Source organism: Scomber scombrus, chromosome 18 (genome assembly GCF_963691925.1).
Source record: "Scomber scombrus chromosome 18, fScoSco1.1, whole genome shotgun sequence".
Classification (NCBI taxonomy): Eukaryota; Metazoa; Chordata; class Actinopteri; order Scombriformes; family Scombridae; genus Scomber; species Scomber scombrus.
This window is the reverse complement of record NC_084987.1, coordinates 2559770-2580338: the sequence shown is the minus strand read 5'-3', so window position 1 is coordinate 2580338 and position 20569 is coordinate 2559770. Positions and strand designations below refer to the sequence as shown.

General features: G+C 38.4%; 2 protein-coding genes across 2 annotated transcripts; one reads left to right on the top strand and one right to left on the bottom strand.

The window, feature by feature from the left end:
- Positions 1–4117: 4117 nt before the first annotated feature.
- Positions 4118–6955, bottom strand: LOC133999253 (natterin-3-like). Its single transcript, XM_062438442.1, has 3 exons — positions 6901–6955; positions 6348–6368; positions 4118–5214 (listed from the first exon to the last, which is right to left on the bottom strand). Exons 1-3 carry the CDS (start codon positions 6953–6955, stop codon positions 4118–4120), a joined length of 1173 nt encoding a protein of 390 aa, XP_062294426.1.
- A 10480-nt stretch (positions 6956–17435) lies between these two features.
- On the top strand, positions 17436–20279 carry LOC133999252 (natterin-3-like). Its single transcript, XM_062438441.1, has 3 exons — positions 17436–17490; positions 18025–18045; positions 19183–20279. The coding sequence occupies exons 1-3, from the start codon at positions 17436–17438 to the stop codon at positions 20277–20279; spliced, it is 1173 nt and encodes a 390-aa protein (XP_062294425.1).
- The last annotated feature ends 290 nt before the right edge of the window (positions 20280–20569 follow it).

Here is a 20569-nt window from a genome sequence, read left to right as displayed (position 1 = left end):
TTTCTTTCTTTCTTTCTTTCTTCTGTCCTTCCTTCCTTCCTGTCTTCTTTTCATTCTTTCTTTCTTTCTGTCTTTCTTTCTTTCTTTCTTTCTTCTGTCCTTCCTTCCTTCCTTCTTTCTTTCTTTCTTTTTTTTCTTTCTTCTGTCCTTCCTTCCTGTCTTCTTTTCATTCTTTCTTTCTTTCTTTCTTTCTTCTGTCCTTCCTTCCTTCCTTTTTTCTTTCTTTCTTTCTTCTGTCCTTTCTTCTTTATTTCTTTCTTTCTTTCTTCTGTCCTTCCTTATTTCTTTCTTTCTTTCTTCTGTCCTTCCTTCCTTCCTGTCTTCTTTTCCTTCATTCCTTTTCACCTCCCTTCTTTCTTTCTTTCTTTCTTTCTTTCTTTCTTTCTTTCTTTCTTTCTTTCTTTCTTTCTTTCTTTCTTTCTTTCTTCTGTCCTTCCTTCCTTCCTGTCTTCTTTTCCTTCCTTCCTTTTCTCCTCCCTTCTTTCTTTCTTTCTTTCTTTCTTTCTTTCTTTCTTTCTTTCTTTCTTTCTTTCTTTCTTTCTTTCTTTCTTTCTTTCTTTCTTTCTTTCTTTCTTTCAGGGGTCCTGTTCTTCCTTCCTTCCTGTCTTCTTTTCCTTCCTTCCTTTTCTACTCCTTTCCTTCCTTCCTGTCTTCTTTTCATTCCTTCTTTCTTTATATCTTTCTTTCTTTCTTTCTTTCTTTCTTTCTTTATTTCTTCTGTCCTTCCTTCCTTACTTCTTTTCCTTCCTTCCTTTTCTCCTCCCTTATTTATTTCTTTCTTTCTTCTTTCCTTCCTTCCTGTCTTCTTTCCCTTCCTTCCACCTGTCCTTCCTTCCTTCCTTCCTGTCTTCTTTTCCTTTTTTCCTTCCTGTCTTATTTCCTTTCTTCCTTCCTTCCTGTCTTCTTTTCCTTTTTTCCTTCCTGTCTTCTTTCCTTTCTTTCTTCCTTCCTTCCTGTCTTCTTTTCCTTTTTTCCCTCCTGTCTTCTTTCCTTTCTTCCTTCCTTCCTGTCTTCTTTTCCTTTTTTCCTTCCTGTCTTCTTTCCTTTCTTTCTTCCTTCCTTCCTGTCTTCTTTTCCTTCCTTCCTTACTGTTTTGTTTTCCTTACTTCTTTCTATCGTCTCTACCGAAAGGTCACATCTGGATTATTTTGTGGTTTTCTTACTGTTAGACGCAATTTGGACCTTAAATAAAAGCTATAAATCAATCTGTTGTTTATTGACATTCATACTTGTGGTTCTGTGTTATACATCTCATTCATTAATTGAACTATAGGTTCTGGACTTCATTTGTTTGATATTAGTTTAGAATAAACTAAAAAAGTAATCAATTCTGGAAAAGCTACCATATAAAGGAGAAAAAAAGGAATATTGCTTCTCCAAGGGGTGCTGTAGTCTCAAGATGTCAACTAAGCCCAGTGATTTCACAAGGTTAATAAGGACTGGGACCGTTTTTAATGGTTGGGCTGCTCTAGAAACAGATCTTCTTTAGTTTATTCTAAACTAATATCAAACAAATCAAGTCCAACATATCATGGTATTCTAATTTCTTATCATTAAGCTTTTAAAATACAACACATTGTTAAAGATGAAACCAAAAAGCAGTGTGTAGTCGGCTCACATTTCAGATGTCTATGAGTTGTTAACAGCTCCACCAAATAGTGATTTTTCCCTCTAAACTTCTCACGTGCTTTCATTTTACTTAATTTTCTTTGGTTTAAGAACTGATTAGACTGCTGACTGACATTTAATAAACTTACCTGACACGCCAGATGGTTCGTTACACAGAACCATTTGAGAAGTCGTCCATGAAATCTGTTTGATAAAGTGCAGGAACTCTCAAAACATACTAGAAGAAGATCAGTCCAGTTAGGGGTCGAAATAGCAGTTAAAGTCCCCACCAATAATTATATTATAGTTTTTTATGCTCGGCAACAAGGTTGAAAACTTAACAAAAAAGTATTTTTTTCTTTTTACTTTTCACTCTTGTACTTTTCAGAGCCTGTACTTTCTTACTTTTACTTGAGTAAAGGAGTTGAATTAGTACTTCTACTTTTACCAGACTTTTATCTATCTGTAGTACTTTTGCCACCTCTGCATACCACATAGGCAAGAAGAAGAACATGCTTGTGCTTTTTAATCAGTGCGTTGTGTTAATTGATACAGGCTGTGTTGTGTTTTACAGCATGCAAAACACACGTGTACATGTTTTATGAGAGCAAACTGTCTGCCTACATTTTAATGAATATATTTCAATGCTATGTGTTTTTATTTTTAAATAATATTTTAACTTATAATATTATGGTTTTGATTGGATTTCTTTGGAATCCCGTTTCCCTGGATTAAACCCTACCTCACAATTGTACTTGGGTACTGGAATAAACAGTACTTGGGAAAAAGTAATTCATTATAGTTACTCATTACTTCTCCCAAAAAGTAACTGAGTTAGTAACTGAGTTACATCAATGTCGAAGTAATTAATTACCAGGAAAAGTAACTATTACGTTACTTTAAAAAAAATTCTTTCGGGGGGCATTGGTCTAATAAGCAGCAACACAGATCTATCAGGACGCTTTGCTCTCACATGCGCTGCATTGATAGTCACATAAAGACACACGCACGCGCAGGAGATTGTGTCTCATTTGCGTCCTACTCTGTCTTTGGTCATGCCCCTAAGTGCAGCTACTCTTTGGCAGGGAGACAGAGAGATGCGCCGGTTCGGGTGAAAACCGCTTCGGTGAGGTCTGAAGAAGTAACGCCGCAATTTCTAGGCAGTAACGGTAACAGCGTTGTAACGGGGGAAACAGTAATTCATTTGATTACTCGTTACTGAAAAAAGTAGCGCCGTTAGTAACGCCGTTTATTTATAACGCCGTTATTGCCATCAGTGGTTATGTCTGGAATCAATCTCCATCTGTTAAGATCCTGTCTTATTTTACTTTATGTTACGGGTACTGGGTTGCAGCATCAATGGACAGTTGTGTGTATAGCTGAAATAGAAGAAAACAAAAGATGACACGGGAGACGTAGCTTGTCCTCGCTGAATCCTCCTCAGTTATGAAGGAAGACATCTGGATGCAGGCAAATCACAGTCTCACAGTGCCTCCTACTGGCAGGAACGTGGCAACTGCATCTGGTTTTCTATTATCTGTGCCAAAAATAAACCTTTTTGCAGCAAAACAAAATTTATCTATAATGTACTATTTATAAAGCTTTTAACCAACTAATTTTATAATATTGGTGTGCTAATCAAACAGGCCCAAAAACTGCTTGACACAGTGAAAACTCGGCCAGTGTTCATATAGTGGCGTAGTTAGTGAATGCTAAACGGATCTCAGATACCTTTCTAAGTTGTGCGTAGATAACTTCTGGTGGATATTTGGAGCATTGCTTATACTGTGAAGCTGACAACAGTGCTGTTATTGTGAACAAAAAACAAAATATGTCAAATAAAAAGGACGAGTCAACAACTTAAGAGAGTATGTTTGAGTGTGTTTGGCCTGTGAAATATGCGATTAATGGTGTTAGAAAGGCCAACCTCTTATTTTATTAATAATTTTGAGGCAGTTATTATTTGTAAAACATGGTGTTATGATGGCCAAGACTCATATTATTTTATTTGTTGATATATTATTTTTACACAACATCCCAGGCATTGCTGAGGAGTAACCCAAAAGCAATGTGACTAGTAGTGTAATTGATTATTTTCCGTAATGCGTAATAAATTTATATTTTTTGAGTAACGACCCCAACACTGGTTTTTAAGCCTGTGAAAAAATTGATGGAGATCTGGTTAACCCAAAGTAAAAAAACTTATCAAGAGACCAGGATGTCTTATGCAAGAACATTTATTGAAGCTTAATTGAGAACAGAGAGTTACAGTACAAGAAGTACAAGAGAAAACATTGCAATCAGACCAGAGTGTCCTTTTAGTGAGGGGGGCAGAAGTGAGGTGAATCCAAAATAGCCTGTGTCAGAAACAGGCTGAACTGAGGGGCTGCATAAAGGGCCAGTATAAGCACTGTGAATCATGCAAAGCTACTCTAGAAAGTGGAAACAAAAAAAGTAAAGCTGAAAATGAGCATAATAGGTCCCCTTAAAGAACTCTTCCATTTTTCTTTTACTTGCAAGGCTGAGCATTGGGAAGAGGGACACAGCGATCTACAACAGACCTGAAATCTACAACATTGACACCATTGAATGTCCCAGTGGTGGTTGTCGATTTGACTTTCCCGTTTTTGTACGTGCGGGTGAGGCGTGCTGTGTATGGGATTTTTGTTGTGTACCTATGTCCCATAATTTTGACACCGCAGGAGTGGTTTGGTGGGACAGTTACCGACACATCGACAGCAAGATTTTTCGACACACTTATGCTGCTCCCTTTGGAGATATCCTTTGTTACCGAAGCACTGACCTCAATACCTGTCTCGCCAACAAATGGGATTTTGCCAGTGAAGCTGGCTGTGACACCAACTGAGATGGAAGTGGTACTGTCCCACCTTTTCTCTTCTGAATACGACTTTGAGAGATGAACTGTTTTGGAAACTGTTCTACACTGATAATTGCTACTGGAAGCCTTGGTCATGACCTCTGGAGGATGACTAATCTTTTTAGCTGCTTTAAAGTTGTACTTGACATCAGAAATGCGGTCTGACTTAACTCTCCTGCTCATGACCAGGACATGGTAATGCCTGTACTTGTACTCCCAACCCTCCCAAGGAAGATAGAAGGACTTATTTCTGACATCCACCTTCCCAAGACCATACTCGTTCTTCCCAACAAATATGTTAACATTACGGCAGGTCCTGATTGCATCCTTAGGCACTGAACCATAGGAACCAGACTTAAACTCAAAAATCTCAAAATTGTCTTTGTTAACCAGGAGATAAAACTTAGTGCATGTATGTTCTTTGAAACCATACGCGTATTTGCACGTATTGCTTCCTGCGGCATGAAAACCTGCTGCACAACGACAATGGCAAATATAGTCACGACGATGTGTGTACCCGTTGTCATAATACACAGTTCCAGCAGGGAGACGACTACCAGAACTCCTGTACACCCATCTCAAGTTGGAGTTTGGAATCGGGTTATAGTAACTGGCCGCTCTCTTCTGTCTCAAGGTAGGAGAAGACAGAGTAAATTCATCTGTTAGCATTGTTCTGTCCGAGGTGATGTCAGTGGTCCTGTCCTCTGGCGGTGGGTCCAGTATGGAGACTGTATAAAAGAAAGGAGAAAGACATAGACACAATGTGTTAGTGTCATTGGTCTGCTGGATGCTGTCAAATGTTAAATTTGTTCAGGTCAGTCACTTCAAAGTTCACACTCCTAACTTAGTGCTCTCAGTGAGCCTCAGCTTGGAACGTGGAATTAAATGACGTCTCTGTGTCTGACCATGAAGCTGCAGTTTTAATTGTTGCACTTCCCTGTCCTGCCTCTAGGCCCACTGTCACTATCAGATCTCATGTTTTCAACTCTGAGTCCACCAATACTTTTCATAATGCCTTTTTAGTCTCTTTTCATCTTCATTCATCTTCTACTGATAATATATAACAATTTGATGGGCAACAAACATGTAAACTAATATGGTGTTGTCAAAGTGCTGGGTGATGAGAACCAGGATTTCAGAGAATTCAGCGATAAAACCACAGTTCTGTTTTGGAGGCCTGTAGATTAAAACACGTGGTACTGGGTCCTTATTATTGATACACACGTCTTGTTCCCATTTTTTCTGTGTCTGAATATTGCTATTGGGAAAGGAAAGCAGAAGAAAAATCTGTTCAAAGCAGTTGTTTCTAAATTGAGTGAAAAAATAATACATGAAAAATGTAAGCTGTAAGCAGTGATGATCGGGCCTTACAATACATACAAGACACGTTATACAAGTACGAAGGTGCCAAAATTGTAAAGTTTGTAAAATTCAAAATGGCTGACTTCTGTAGGGCTTATATTGTGGCTTCAAAACCTTTTTTAAAAGTCTTGATATGTCACATGTGCCTACGAAATTTTGTTAATCTACTTCAAATTTAATGGCGGGGGATTTGACTTTGAAATATTGTAGCGGTTGCTATAGAGCCGTTTTGACACACCCAAGCCCAGATGTCAAGTTTCTCCATTTGATGCAAATTTTAGTTTTTTCGGAAACTCATTAAACTTTGCACATTCAAAGTAAAATTGCATAAATAATATATCATATAATAATGATAATGATGATGAACCTGGCCTTTAAGTCTGATATTTTGGGCTTTGTCAGCAAATACCAACAACAATGAAACTACAACATTTTATCAACATTTCTATCTAACAACATGTTTAAAATGTCACAGCTGACACAGTCACAGTTGACTTACCATTTGGTTGTGAGCGAGACTCTGAAAAACAGAAAACAGACAGCTCTTCAAACAACAATTCAGCATTTATATTCACTGATACTTTATGTGATTTATTGGCACACCATATTTCCATGGGAAGATGTTTGTGATGATCGTAATATTTACAACTAAACTCTGCTGAAAACTGGCCAAAGATCTTTTCACTTAAATAAATGTCTGTTACCAAATGAGGTAACAGTGTAACTTTGCAGACATAAATGCAATTATTAATTAAAGTTAATTAAGTTCACTTTTGGCTGCTGATCATTTATCCTATCTACCAGTTATGTTTCTTATATTCATCAGCATGCAAGGTCATTGATAAACACTGGAGATGACAAATAGAAGGGAATCGATAAAGAATCGTATTCATAAGCAGAATCAATAATGGCATTGGTATTAATAAAATCTTATCAGATCCCATCCCTAGTTGTGTTACAGCTATGTTTACTTAATCAGAGGATTTTTCTCCCTTCCCAGTGTTCAGCATCGATGTCATTGGTTCAGGTGTGCAGGTGAAGAGGACCCTTACCTGCTGCCAGTAGAGTCAGCAGAGCTGCCACACAGATCACTTTGTAGAGAACCATCACTGTGCAGTATGTTCATATCATCAGATCTGCTCCGGCATAAATACCCTTCCTCTGTCTGTCTACCCTCCCTCACACACAGTCACACCTCTCTCTACCTGCCTGATAACACGCCCAACACCACCTGCTCCACCTCCTTCATAGTAAACAGATCAAACAGTGTCGCTTCAGCACATCACACATGTACAATTATAAGGTAATTCTACTTAACTTGAGTATTCTCGACTTTTTGTTACTTTATACTTCAATTGCATCGGAGTGTCAGGTCTGATTGTGTTTCAGTGCAGACGTGTGTTCATCAGCTCTCTGCTTGCTATATGCGTTGCACTTTCGTCTCTAAATATTCTTCCAAAGAGAGCTTTTACCACTTACACTGGCACTAAAGAAAATGTCTATAGTGGAACTGCGCAATGGAACAAAAGTTTGCTTTTGGGACACAGGAAAAGTTCAGAGCCCTGCCACACTCAGCTGGTAGCCTAGCCTAGCATACAAAGCTCCTACGACCCACAAACAATAATGTAAAAGCTGTGTCTCCAAACCCAGCAAAGTTGGGAAGCTGCACAGAGTGTTAGCGACTGATTGAGAGGATGACGCAGCTTGAAAAGTCTATTGAAATGCTGCAGCACCATTGTAACTCCACTACCTGATATTTCATTGCACAACAGGTTGTCCTCTGACTAATAATAACGATGTTGAACACTGGGAAGCCATCACTGGCATTGAGGCTAAACTATTAAAAGATTTAAAACTAAGTGAGTCAGCTAAAAACAAGCGCAGTTGCAAATGAAATGAAATGACATTTTTAGATTTAAATTGCTGTAAGGATTTTAAAAAGTGAGGTAAGCTTTAGAATGTTCTGCAGGTTATTCCGTGTTGCCAGTGCACAGTGCGGAAAACTGGACTTTCCGAGTTCAGCAAAAACAGCCGGCACCTTCAACTGTCAGTTTGACATAACACAAAAAGGGAAACCAATACAATCCAGAAGTGGCACTTAAACAGTCCAATCTTTCATAATCATCCTCCACTTAGGATCTGTCCCATTTTCATCTCCTGTGTGGAAGGATAAAGGTTTTCATGTTCTAGGAGATATCTATGATAGTAATTTGCTACTTTCTTGCAATGATCTACCTACTACATTTATTGATATCTTTATTTTATACTCAGAGATATATTGAGGTGGAGACCTCATTTACAATATAGTCAAGCAAAAAAACACAAAAAACACATCCCAAGCACAAGAAACACAGGTGACATACTTAGATAACGATGACAGTAAAAATAATAAAACCAAATTATTAAAATACTAACATATTAAAAACATAAGCAATTAAAACTAAAAAGAGGGAAACACAGTAGAGACTTTCACACTGAGCTGAAATGAAAAATATTATTTTAAGGGACCCGGACGTATCATCCGGTTTCCCATCAAAAAACCCAAACATTATATTTCTGTTAAAACATGCACTATTTAGTTTTAAACCAACATTTGCTGTCATTATATAGACAAAGGTGTGATTATAATATGTGTATAAGGAGGCTCCTCTAACTGAATATTTGCTAATCTACTAATAACATGTGGAAAGTAACTAAGTACATTTACTCAAGTACTGCACTTGAGAACAGTTTTGAGGTACTTGTACTGTCATATAAACATAATAATAGATATAGGCAAGGCAAGGCAAAATTATTTGTATGGCACATTTCAACAGCAAGGCACCTCAAAGTGCTTCTTATAGAGTTTCATAAAAATATGGAGTTTAAAATTACACACTTTAGTCCTCCATCACTTCCATTGTAAACATTATGAAGGGATCTTCTAATGGTCAGTATGAACAGGAGGAATCATTACAGCAAGATAAACACACTTAGTGTACATTCTGGCTCCTGACTTGAACAATAGCATACCAAAAATGTATCAGTAACCATACAGATATCATTCAGTATCTGGATACAAGGTGCTTATTTTGCATACAAATTGGAAATGATGTGAAACATAGAACTTAGTATCCTAATAAAAAAGCCATTTATATTAGAGGATAACTCCATACTTGTGTTCGCACAGTTTTATTTCTTGTACGTATATGTGTATCTAAGGCAATAAACAACAAATGCTAATTGTATTGTAGGTCTCTATTGTGTTGATTTGAAGATTATGTGAGTGTGAGCAGCATTTAACAAGAACATGTTACAACATTTGAATGTGAGATCAAGAAGTCATGCTTTTAAATTGAAAATCTATGCTCTTATATAAAGATCGGGGGAGGGGGGTGGGGCAATGCCAGAATTAAAGTGTTAGGACATGACTGATATAATCCAAGATCTCAGAAAACACAGTGTTTATGTTTGAAATTCATACTGTGGGCTTCTTTGTTTTCTCGTCACCGTGACAGCAAAGTTTCCACAGAAGCAGCTCAGGTAAGTAACAACAGAGCAGACAGTGAAGGTGTTGTCATTCATTTACTTCATTCAATTTTTGTCTTGGTTCTTTATCCTGCTTTGATTAAATGTATTTCTCAGTAAGTGCAGTTTAAAGACAATGATCTCAGTCTTTTGATCAAAATGTTAGTTTTGCTAGTTGGTTTTGCGCCGTAATCCTCTCTGTGCATCATCTTCTGTGTTTTTCTGGTTTATCTCTTGCAGCCGGGACGAGAAAAGAAGCCCAGAGAAGCTCGACATGGACAGTGTGATGCACAGCAACCAGAGGTTGAGCCGCCACGGTCAACACTGTCACCAAAAAGCAGAGAACAGCAGACTGAGGCACCTGCATCAGAGCACCCTGAGCCTGGGAGACGCAGCACCCTGCTACACCACCACTCACACCCAGGTGAGTGATCACAGGACATCTCCTGCAACTTCTCACACCTGATCTGATGCATTCATTTCTGTGTTAACTCAGAAAAGACACCTGGTAGTAGAACTGGCTGGGTAGAACTGGCTGTGTCAAATTTCCACCATGAGTTACAGTATAAAAGCTGAAATAGTTTGTTTTTCTGGAGAACGACTGTGTGCCCTTCTCCATGCTGGCATGTAAAGAGTAAAGAGAAAGATACATCACTCTGTGTGCTTAATTCTTCAGAGAAAACATCAACTCTTAAGAAATTCTTTTAAATTATGCAAAGCTGTACGTGATTTAATGTGAGGTTGATTATGTATAAAACTCAGAGCTCACAAATGAAGCCTAAAAGACAGGAAGTGAAAGAGATGTTGGGACATGTGGTGGTAGAAGGTTTTTTTTCATTCAAGGGCCACATACAGACCAATATGATCTGATGTGGGCTGGATCAGTAAAAAGATGGGAGGAAGGAAGGAAGGAAGGAAGGAAAGAAAGAAGGAAGGAAGGAAAAGAAGACAGGAAGGAAAGTGGGCCGGATTGGACTCCTCGGCGGACCGTTTCTGGACCACAGGCCTCATGTTTGAAATGAAGTCAATTAATTTATAAAAGCACATTTAAAAAACAAACAAATGCTGAGAAAAGTGCTTCACAGAGAATTACAATCACATGGAGACAGAAAAAAACCCCAAATAAAACATGTAGAATAGAATGAATGGGATTTGGATAAAATCATTAAAACAAAACTAGCATTGCACATTAAATTAAATAAAAGTAAATAAAAGTGACAACTTCCTTTCAAAATGACTTTGTTAATAGCTGATTTGGAGTGAAATGATCGTCCTTACAGTTTGATCCATGTTTTTATTTACTCCATGACATGCCTGTTTTACATAGATAATAAAAAATGCAGATTTTAATAATTATATCATATTTTGCTAAACAATTTATATTTACCCCATGGAAAAATGAATCATTCCCTACCTTTAAGATGTTTATAGACCACCTTACAACATGTTTTCCCTTAGAGAGACTAACATATGAGAAATATGGTCATGAAGAGAGGCCTTTATTTTCTCGTCTTAAGGAGGTATGATTATGATCTTGGTTTGGAATTTAGGCCTTTGGTATTCGAAATGTTCGTTAATTCTGAATGAACTGTAGATGTTGTGTTGTTGCTGTCTTGTTTTATTTGTTGGGTATTTTTTGTTTGCTATTAGTTTGTTTTCTTGCTTTTGAATTTTTGATTTGTTTTTGTTTACTGATTGTGCACCTGGTGTGTATGTATGATGTGTCTTTGTCTCTTTTGGACAGAGTTACTGTGGCCGCTCGGCTGACGGGCGTCCTCTCGTCTTCCATCTGAGAGATCCCAGCTTCCCCTCGCAGCATCAGACACAGCTGGATCTCACTGACAGCATTACAGCGCTGCAGGAGCCGCTGCAGTCACACACCGCAGACGTGCACAGGCCCAAACACGTCACGTCGGTGAAGTAACATTAATCATTCATTTCATGTATAAGCCTGTCAAATAATGTTGTAAGGTGCAAAACAAAATCGAAATCCAGTAAATAAAAGTAAAGCGGCAGCAGGACCCAAAACTCCAAAATCAATTTGTCCATCTCTGAAATCGATTTGGTATGGTTTCAGTTTTCTGACATTTTTATATATTACAGGTTTTTTTATGATTGGTTACCTGCATGGTTCAACACTGAGTCTTTGAGATGCTTCACACGGTCAACACAGCAGCAACAATTATGGATCAAACTTTTGCTTTGTTTTCACACAGAAAGCATACAGTCACGACAGCCTTCAAATGCCCTGAATACTTTTCTCACTCAAACACAAACGAGCAACTAAACTCTGTGGATCTGTGGATCCTCACTTCCAAAAAACCCCAGGACCCCAATACACCGATATTTAAAAAACAAAAGAAACCCTAATTAAAACAGAAACAGAAAGCAATAATATGAAGTCATTAGGAACAGATTCATAAACAAAGTCCTGAAAAATTGGAATGACAGAATAAAGCACTGGTGAGATGTGATGGAAAGTACCTCTGGGGCCCCAAGGTACCCCAGTTGGTAGAAATAATGTTAAAGTATCAGCACCACAGTGTCTGGTGTTGCTAAGGATCTTCAATAAAACCTGGTTTATTTCATTTGACCCATCGCTGTTCGAGCTGAATGCTGTTTATGTGCCTAGGGCCTTTGTTGTTGCATGTACTGAGTTTTTGACTGAATAAAAGTTGTAGTTTGTTTTTTTAACACTCGCTCCCTCATACCCTCCTTGACCTCCGTCTTTCTCCAGAGAGCCGACATGAAGGTAGAAAACTGGGCTCGATATTGCAGCGGCCGGGCTGTCAGAGAGATCACCAACCCAGAGGATCCATCAGAGTACGGGACCACCTACATGACAGAGCACAGGCTCCCAGTAGGAGACGGCTCAACACACCAGCCCAGCGGCACACCTACACAGTGGCACCAGCACGACATCCTGACAGGTGGTGTGAACACTGCGGAGCTTCATACACACACACACACACACACACACAACTCCTGTGTTATTAGTTTGTATGATTCTTGATTCAGTTGCGAAAAACAGTATAAAATCAGCACAAACAAAAATGCCACCCACCCTTACAGAACTTGGGCTGACTTTCATTACACAAGCGACAATGCATGACTGATTTCACGGTTTCACATGCTGGCGGGTCGGTCAGTCGGTAGCGGGGAGAGGAAGAGCTGAGAGGAGCTGTAAGGCACCGGTCTTTAAGCTGAACACATGGATGCTCGATCCAATGAACTCACTCACAGTCACCCCCACAAGAAAGATCCACAATGCCAACACAGTCAGCACATAGAAACAACAGGAGATATTCAGACAAGGTTCTTGGTTCGGGTTCACGAAAATGTAAAGACCACACTTGATTTGGACTGGATCAGTTTTTTATGATTAGTGATGTCATGATTACCTGACTGTGAACTGACTCACCCAAATTGTTTAGGTTACAACCATGATCATATTTATTGAATTAAATCCTGAATGGACTGGCTTTATATAGCACCTTTCTGGTCTTCTGACCACTCAAAGTACTTTTACACTGCACAGCCTTCAGGAGAAATTTAGGGTTCAGTATTTTGTCCAAAGACACTTCCACATGTGGACTGTAGGAGCTGCTGATCTGCTGAACGACTTGCTCAACCTCCTGAGCCACAGCTTCCTGTTAAAAGACTCAGAAGTGAACTGAAAGTTTGAATTCAAGTTTTATTCATCATATCATTAAAGTATTTATATTTTATTTTGGTGTATCACACATAACATCCTTGTCAGTTTAATGGGGACAGTTTGGTTCAGTTACTGTAAACAAAATAATTGTTTTAATTGATTTTGATAATTAAAACATTTTTGGGGGGTTATTTTTCTATGCAAAAAAATGCCACTCAAATGATTTGATTTTTATCTTGGGCTGATGGACTGTTGTTCAGACAAAACAAGACATTTAAAGACATCACTTTCAACTCTTAGAACTTACATTTTTCACTATTTTCTGACACTTTTACAAACAAAATGATTAATGCATGAACTGCAAGACTGTGCAAGTACATCTGCTGATGCTTCTTCAGTGGAACCATCGAGTGTTTCAGGTCTTTCACATCACATGATTAATGATTAATGCATGAACTAAGGAAATAAGCCAAAGATTAGATAGTCAGTATTCATAGATAGATAGATAGATAGATAGATAGATAGATAGATAGATAGATAGATAGATAGATAGATAGATAGATAGATAGATAGATAGATAGATAGATAGACAGATAGACTATTATTGCATTACAGCAGCAAAGTCAACTATAGTCAAGAAAAAAGATCAATAACATGACAACAAATGACAAAAAAACAAATAAATAACAATAAATGAAAAGGCAGAACTGCAGGTCTGCACAGCAACACACTGAGCATTGAATAGATACAGTTTGTACAATATATTCATCAGTAGAAGTATAGAAAGAGAGTAATTATAATAAGATGCACAAGACAAAGACAGAAATATGAAAGGCCAACTTTAAATCTGCCACCTTAGTGTTCACCGCCCTCCAGTGGTCACAGCGAGGAACTGCAACATTAAGTTACATTTGTAGTAAGCACAGTCAGTATAATTATAATGTAAATATATAGAGAATTCATTAGAAGAATGATTATCATAACTAACAATAACAAATTGGTGAAGTGTGCATTAACAGAGAGTTGTTTAAATAAGAGCTTTAAATATAGTTATAGTTATAATTGTTTATAGCAGCAGGATCAAGGCAGATCATATTTATTTTATCCTTTATTAAAACAGATCATTCACAGACACACATTTGACACATTATTTGACACATGACAGAAAAAAGAAAAACAAATCTGAGCTGTTCAATGAAATGTTGAAATATTACTATACTGTGAATTCCACAGAGAATCATTTACCATTTAAACAGGACTAGCTGCTGCTGTTTGATCCTGTAAAGGTGTATTTTGTGTGCAGGTGAACAGAGGCAGCAGACTGGGCCGGGGAAGCCGATGAGACGCTCCAGAGACAAGCTGCTGTGGGCAACGAGGCGCAGGGAGACGGACTGCCACACGCTCAGGCTTTACTAACACATTACAGTTATTATACAACTATACAGTGCACTGACTGACAGGAAGTGACTGCACCACACTACTCCTCCTCTCTCTGCTGTGATGATGAAGAAGTGAGGAAGGACAGTGGGGTGAAAGTGGGGAAATATATCATGCATCAGTTGTAAAAATGTATAAAAACAGTTTTTATGGACGACTTCTCTGATTGTTCTGTGTAAGAAACCATCTGATGTGTCAGGTCAAATGAAACCATCTGAAAAGTTTAGAGGGAAAAATGACTATTTGGTGGAGCTGTTAACAACTCATAGACATCTGAAATGTGAGCCGACTACACACTGCTTTCTGGTTTCATCTTTAACAATGTGTTGTATTTATAAAGCTTGTTATATTATCCATTGTGTCAAATCTGCATCTGAAAAGTAACTAAAGCTGTTAAATAAATGTAGTGGAGTAGAAAGTACAATATTTCCCTTTGAGATGTAGAAAGAAGCATCACATGTGTCACACTCTGACCTAGAGTGAGGGTAGTGTGCCGGAAGGCTGACTGGAAAAAGTGTAGTTTAACCTTAAAATGTCAAAAAAAGTTGCAACACAAAGTCCATTTGATGAAAAAGATGAAGTGGTATATTGCCCTTTAAATACAGTCAATGGAAATGTGAGCAAACGATGCTGCAAAAATGCAGCAGAAAATTATATTTACAAAGTACTAACCAAAAACACCATTGGTTCTACACAGCACCACAGCCCTTCTCTGACTGCCTAGACAGTGTTAAAAAAAACCCAATTTAAAGACTTAGCCCCTCCCACTGGACCATAACACCTTTAATTGGAATCAATCAAATAATCACTTAACCCCAAAGGTAATTTTCCATATCCGAAATCATTACCAAATCTATTTACACTTATTTACCACACATAAAGGCGGTAATCAACGCATTCACACAAGGCCTCAATCCAGAAATGAATTTACAAACACATTTCAACCCCACAGTTGGTATGGTTCAGTGAGATGGACTGAGCGTGCTCCCTACGGGTTACTCAGGCAGTATAAAAGACAGCCTGAAACAAAGCTCGGGTCTTTTGTCACTGCCCAGCGCCAGGAAATACTGTGGTAAGAAAAAACAAAATAATTAGATACAAACTCATGATTTCCAATCCTCAAATAATAAAGAGATACCCAAAACAATAAAAATGTGTTTGTGTGTGATTCTGGAAAACTTTATGGGAATAAACAGCACAGGAAACTTACTTGGATGTTAAATGTAGTTCAGTGTGTGCACCCACCAAACTAACAATAGCATGCTACCTGTCTAACATGTGGTCTGTGTAATGAATGATGGTGTGATGTATTACCAGTTGCAGGGGAAACTGCCACAACATGGAAATACTACAGTAAAGTACAAGTACCTCAAAACTGTTCTCAAGTGCAGTACTTGAGTAAATGTACTTAGTTACTTTACACATGTTATTAGTAGATTAGCAAATATTCAGTTAGAGGAGCCTCCTTATACACATATTATAATCACACCTTTGTCTATATAATGACAGCAAATGTTGGTTTAAAACTAAATAGTGCATGTTTTAACAGAAATATAATGTTTGGGTTTTTGATGGGAAACCGGATGATACGTCCGGGTCCCTTAAAATAATATTTTTCATTTCAGCTCAGTGTGAAAGTCTCTACTGTGTTTCCCTCTTTCTAGTTTTAATTGCTTATATTTTGAATATGTTAGTATTTTATTAATTTGGTTTTATTATTTTTACTGTCATTGTTATCTAAGTATGTAACCTGTGTTTCTTGTGCTTGGGATGTGTTTTTTGTGTTTTTTTGCTTGACTATATTGTAAATGAGGTCTCCACCTCAATATATCTCTGAGTATAAAATAAAGATATCAATAAATGTAGTACGTAGATCATTGCAAGAAAGTAGCAAATTACTATCATAGATATCTCCTAGAACATGAAAACCTTTATCCTTCCACACAGGAGATGAAAATGGGACAGATGCTAAGTGGAGGAAATGATTATGAAAGATTGGACTGTTTAAGTGCCACTTCTGGATTGTATTGGTTTCCCTTTTTGTGTTATGTCAAACTGACAGTTGAAGGTGCCGGCTGTTTTTGCTGAACTCGGAAAGTCCAGTTTTCCGCGCTGTGCACTGGCAACACGGAATAACCTGCAGAACATTCTAAAGCTTACCTCACTTTTTAAAATCCTTACAGCAATTTAAATCTAAAAATGTCATTTCATTTCATTTGCAACTGCGCTTGTTTTTAGCTGACTCACTTAGTTTTAAATCTTTTAATAGTTTAGCCTCAATGCCAGTGATGGCTTCCCAGTGTTCAACATCGTTATTATTAGTCAGAGGACAACCTGTTGTGCAATGAAATATCAGGTAGTGGAGTTACAATGGTGCTGCAGCATTTCAATCGACTTTTCAAGCTGCGTCATCCTCTCAATCAGTCGCTAACACTCTGTGCAGCTTCCCAACTCTGCTGGGTTTGGAGACACAGCTTTTACATTATTGTTTGTGGGTCGTAGGAGCTTTGTATGCTAGGCTAGGCTACCAGCTGAGTGTGGCAGGGCTCTGAACTTTTCCTGTGTCCCAAAAGCAAACTTTTGTTCCATTGCGCAGTTCCACTATAGACATTTTCTTTAGTGCCAGTGTAAGTGGTAACAGCTCTCTTTGGAAGAATATTTAGAGACGAAAGTGCAACGCATATAGCAAGCAGAGAGCTGATGAACACACGTCTGCACTGAAACACAATCAGACCTGACACTCCGATGCAATTGAAGTATAAAGTAACAAAAAGTCGAGAATACTCAAGTTAAGTACAATTACCTTATAATTGTACATGTGTGATGTGCTGAAGCGACATTGTTTGACATGTTTACTATGAAGGAGGTGGAGCAGGTGGTGTTGGGCGTGTTATCAGGCAGGTAGAGAGAGGTGTGACTGTGTGTGAGGGAGGGAGGAAGGGTATTTATGCCGGAGCAGATCTGATGATATGAACATACTGCACAGTGATGGTTCTCTACAAAGTGATCTGTGTGGCAGCTCTGCTGACTCTACTGGCAGCAGGTAAGGGTCCTCTTCACCTGCACACACCTGAACCAATGACATGGATGCTGAACACTGGGAAGGGATAAAAATCCTCTGATTAAGTAAACATAGCTGTAACACAACTAGGGATGGGATCTGATAAGATTTTATTAATACCAATGCCATTATCGATTCTGCTTAAGACTACGATTCTTTATCGATTCCCTTCTATTTGTCATCTCCAGTGTTTATCAATGACCTTGCATGCTGATGAATATAAGAAACATAACTGCTAGATAGGATAAATGATCAGCAGCCAAAAGTGAACTTAATTAACTTTAATTAATAATTGCATTTATGTCTACAAAGTTACACTGTTACCTCATTTGGTAACAGACATTTATTTAAATGAAAAGATCTTTGGCCAGTTTTCAGCAGAGTTTAGTTGTAAATATTACGATCATCACAAACATCCTCCCATGGAAATATGGTGTGCCAATAAATCACATAAAGTATCAGTGAATATAAATGCTGAATTGTTGTTTGAAGAGCTGTCTGTTTTCTGTTTTTCAGAGTCTCGCTCACAACCTAATGGTAAGTCAACTGTGACTGTGTCAGCTGTGACATTTTAAACATGTAGTTAGATAGAAATTTTGATAAAATGTTGTAGTTTCATTGTTGTTGGTATTTGCTGACAAAGCCCAAAATATCAGACTTAAAGGCCAGGTTCATCATCATTATCATTATTATATGATATATTATTTATGCAATTTTACTTTGCATGTGCAAAGTTTAATGAGTTTCCGAAAAACTTATTAAATTTGCATCAAATGGAGAAACTTGACATCTGGGCTTGGGTGTGTCAAAACGGCTCTATAGCACCCGCTACAATATTTCAAGGTCAAATCCCCCGCCATTAAATTTGAAGTAGATTAACAAAATTTCGTAGGCACATGTGACATATCCAGACTTTTAAAAAAGGTTTTGAAGCCACAATATAAGCCCTACAGAAGTCAGCCATTTTGAATTTACTTTACAATTTTGGCACCTTCGTGCTTGTATAACGTGTCTTGTATGTATTGTAAGGCCCGATCATCACTGCTTACAGCTTACATTTTTCATGTATTATTTTTTCACTCAATTTAGAAAAAACTGCTTTGAACAGATTTTTCTTCTGCTTTCCTTTCCCAATAGCAATATTCAGACACAGAAAAAATGGGAACAAGACGTGTGTATCAATAGTAAGGACCCAGTACGTTGTGTTTTAATCTACAGGCCTCCAAAACAGAACTGTGGTTTTATTGCTGAAATCTCTGAAATCCTGGTTCTCATCACCCAGCACTTTGACAACACCATATTAGTTTACATGTTTGTTGCCCATTGTTATATATCATCAGTGCTCAAATACTGCTCAGAGGAATGAAGATGAAAAGAGACTAAAAAGGCATTATGAAAAGTATTGGTGGACTCAGAGTTAAAAACATGAGATCTGATAGTGACAGTGGGCCTAGAGGCAGGACAGGGAAGTGCAGCAATTAAAACTGCAGCTTCATTGTCAAACACAGACACGTCATTTAATTCCACGTTCCAAGCTGAGGCTCAGTGAGAGCACTAAGTTAAGAGTTTGAACTTTGCAGTGACTGACCTGAACAAATTTAACATTTGACAGCATCCAGCAGACCCATGACACTAACACATTGTGTCTATGTCTTTCTCCTTTCTTTTATACAGTCTACATACTGGACCCAGCGCCAGAGGACAGGACCACTGACATCACCTCGGACAGAACAATGCTAACAGATGAATTTCCTCTGTCTTCTCCTACCTTGAGACAGAAAAGAGCGGCCAGTTACTATAACCCGATTCCAAACTCCAACTTGAGATGGGTGTACAGGCGTTCTGGTAGTCGTCTCCCTGCTGGAACTGTGTATTATGGCAACGGGTACACACATCGTCGTGACTATATTTGCCATTGTCGTTGTGCAGCAGGTTTTCATGCCGCAGGAAGCAATACGTGCAAATACGCGTATGGTTTCAAAGAACATACATGCACTAAGTTTTATCTCCTGGTGAACAAAGACAATTTTGAGATTTTTGAGTTCAAGTCCGGTTCCTATGGTTCAGTGCCTAAGGATGCAATCAGGACCTGCCGTAATGTTAACATATTTGTTGGGAAGAACGAGTATGGTCTTGGGAAGGTGGATGTCAGAAATAAGTCCTTCTATCTTCCCTGGGAGGGTTGGGAGTACAAGTACAGGCATTACCATGTCCTGGTCATGAGCAGGAGAGTTAAGTCAGACCGCATTTCTGATGTCAAGTACAACTTTAAAGCAGCTAAAAAGATTAGTCATCCTCCAGAGGTCATGACCAAGGCTTCCAGTAGCAATTATCAGTGTAGAACAGTTTCCAAAACAGTTCATCTCTCAAAGTCGTATTCAGAAGAGAAAAGGTGGGACAGTACCACTTCCATCTCAGTTGGTGTCACAGCCAGCTTCACTGGCAAAATCCCATTTGTTGGCGAGACAGGTATTGAGGTCAGTACTGAGGTCACAAAAGATATCTCCAAAGGGAGCAGCATAAGTGTGTCGAAAAATCTTGCTGTCGATGTGTCGGTAACTGTCCCACCGAACCACTCCTGCGGTGTCAAAATTATGGGACATAGGTACACAACAAAAATCCCATACACAGCACGCCTCACCCGCACGTACAAAAACGGGCAAGTCAAATCGACGACCACCACTGGGACATTCAATGGTGTCAATGTTGTAGATTTCAGGTCTGTTGTAGATCGCTGTGTCCCTCTTCCCAATGCTCAGCCTTGCAAGTGAAAGACAAATGGAAGAGGTCTTTAAGGGGACCTATTATGCTCATTTCCAGCTCTACAATTTTTGTTTCCATTTTCTAGAGTAGCTTTGCATGATTCACAGTGCTTATACTGGCCCTTCTGCCCCGCTCACTAAAAGGACACTCTTTTCTGATTGCAAAGTTTTCTCTTGTACTTCTTGTACTGTAACTCTCTGTTCTCATTAAGCTTCAATAAATGTTCTTGCATAAGATATCGTGGTCTCTTGACAAGTTTTTTTACTTTGGGTTAACCAGACCTCCATCAATTTTTTAA

Excerpts from the sequence above, each read along its gene's own strand:
- LOC133999253 (XM_062438442.1), bottom strand. The coding sequence starts at position 6,955 with ATGGTTCTCTACAAAGTGATCTGTGTGGCAGCTCTGCTGACTCTACTG. Across the intron at positions 6,369-6,900 it reads GCTGACTCTACTGGCAGCAG|AGTCTCGCTCACAACCAAAT; the intron begins GTAAGGGTCCTC and ends TCTGTTTTTCAG. Across the intron at positions 5,215-6,347 it reads GTCTCGCTCACAACCAAATG|TCTCCATACTGGACCCACCG; the intron begins GTAAGTCAACTG and ends TCTTTTATACAG.
- LOC133999252 (XM_062438441.1), top strand. The coding sequence starts at position 17,436 with ATGGTTCTCTACAAAGTGATCTGTGTGGCAGCTCTGCTGACTCTACTG. Across the intron at positions 17,491-18,024 it reads GCTGACTCTACTGGCAGCAG|AGTCTCGCTCACAACCTAAT; the intron begins GTAAGGGTCCTC and ends TCTGTTTTTCAG. Across the intron at positions 18,046-19,182 it reads GTCTCGCTCACAACCTAATG|TCTACATACTGGACCCAGCG; the intron begins GTAAGTCAACTG and ends TCTTTTATACAG.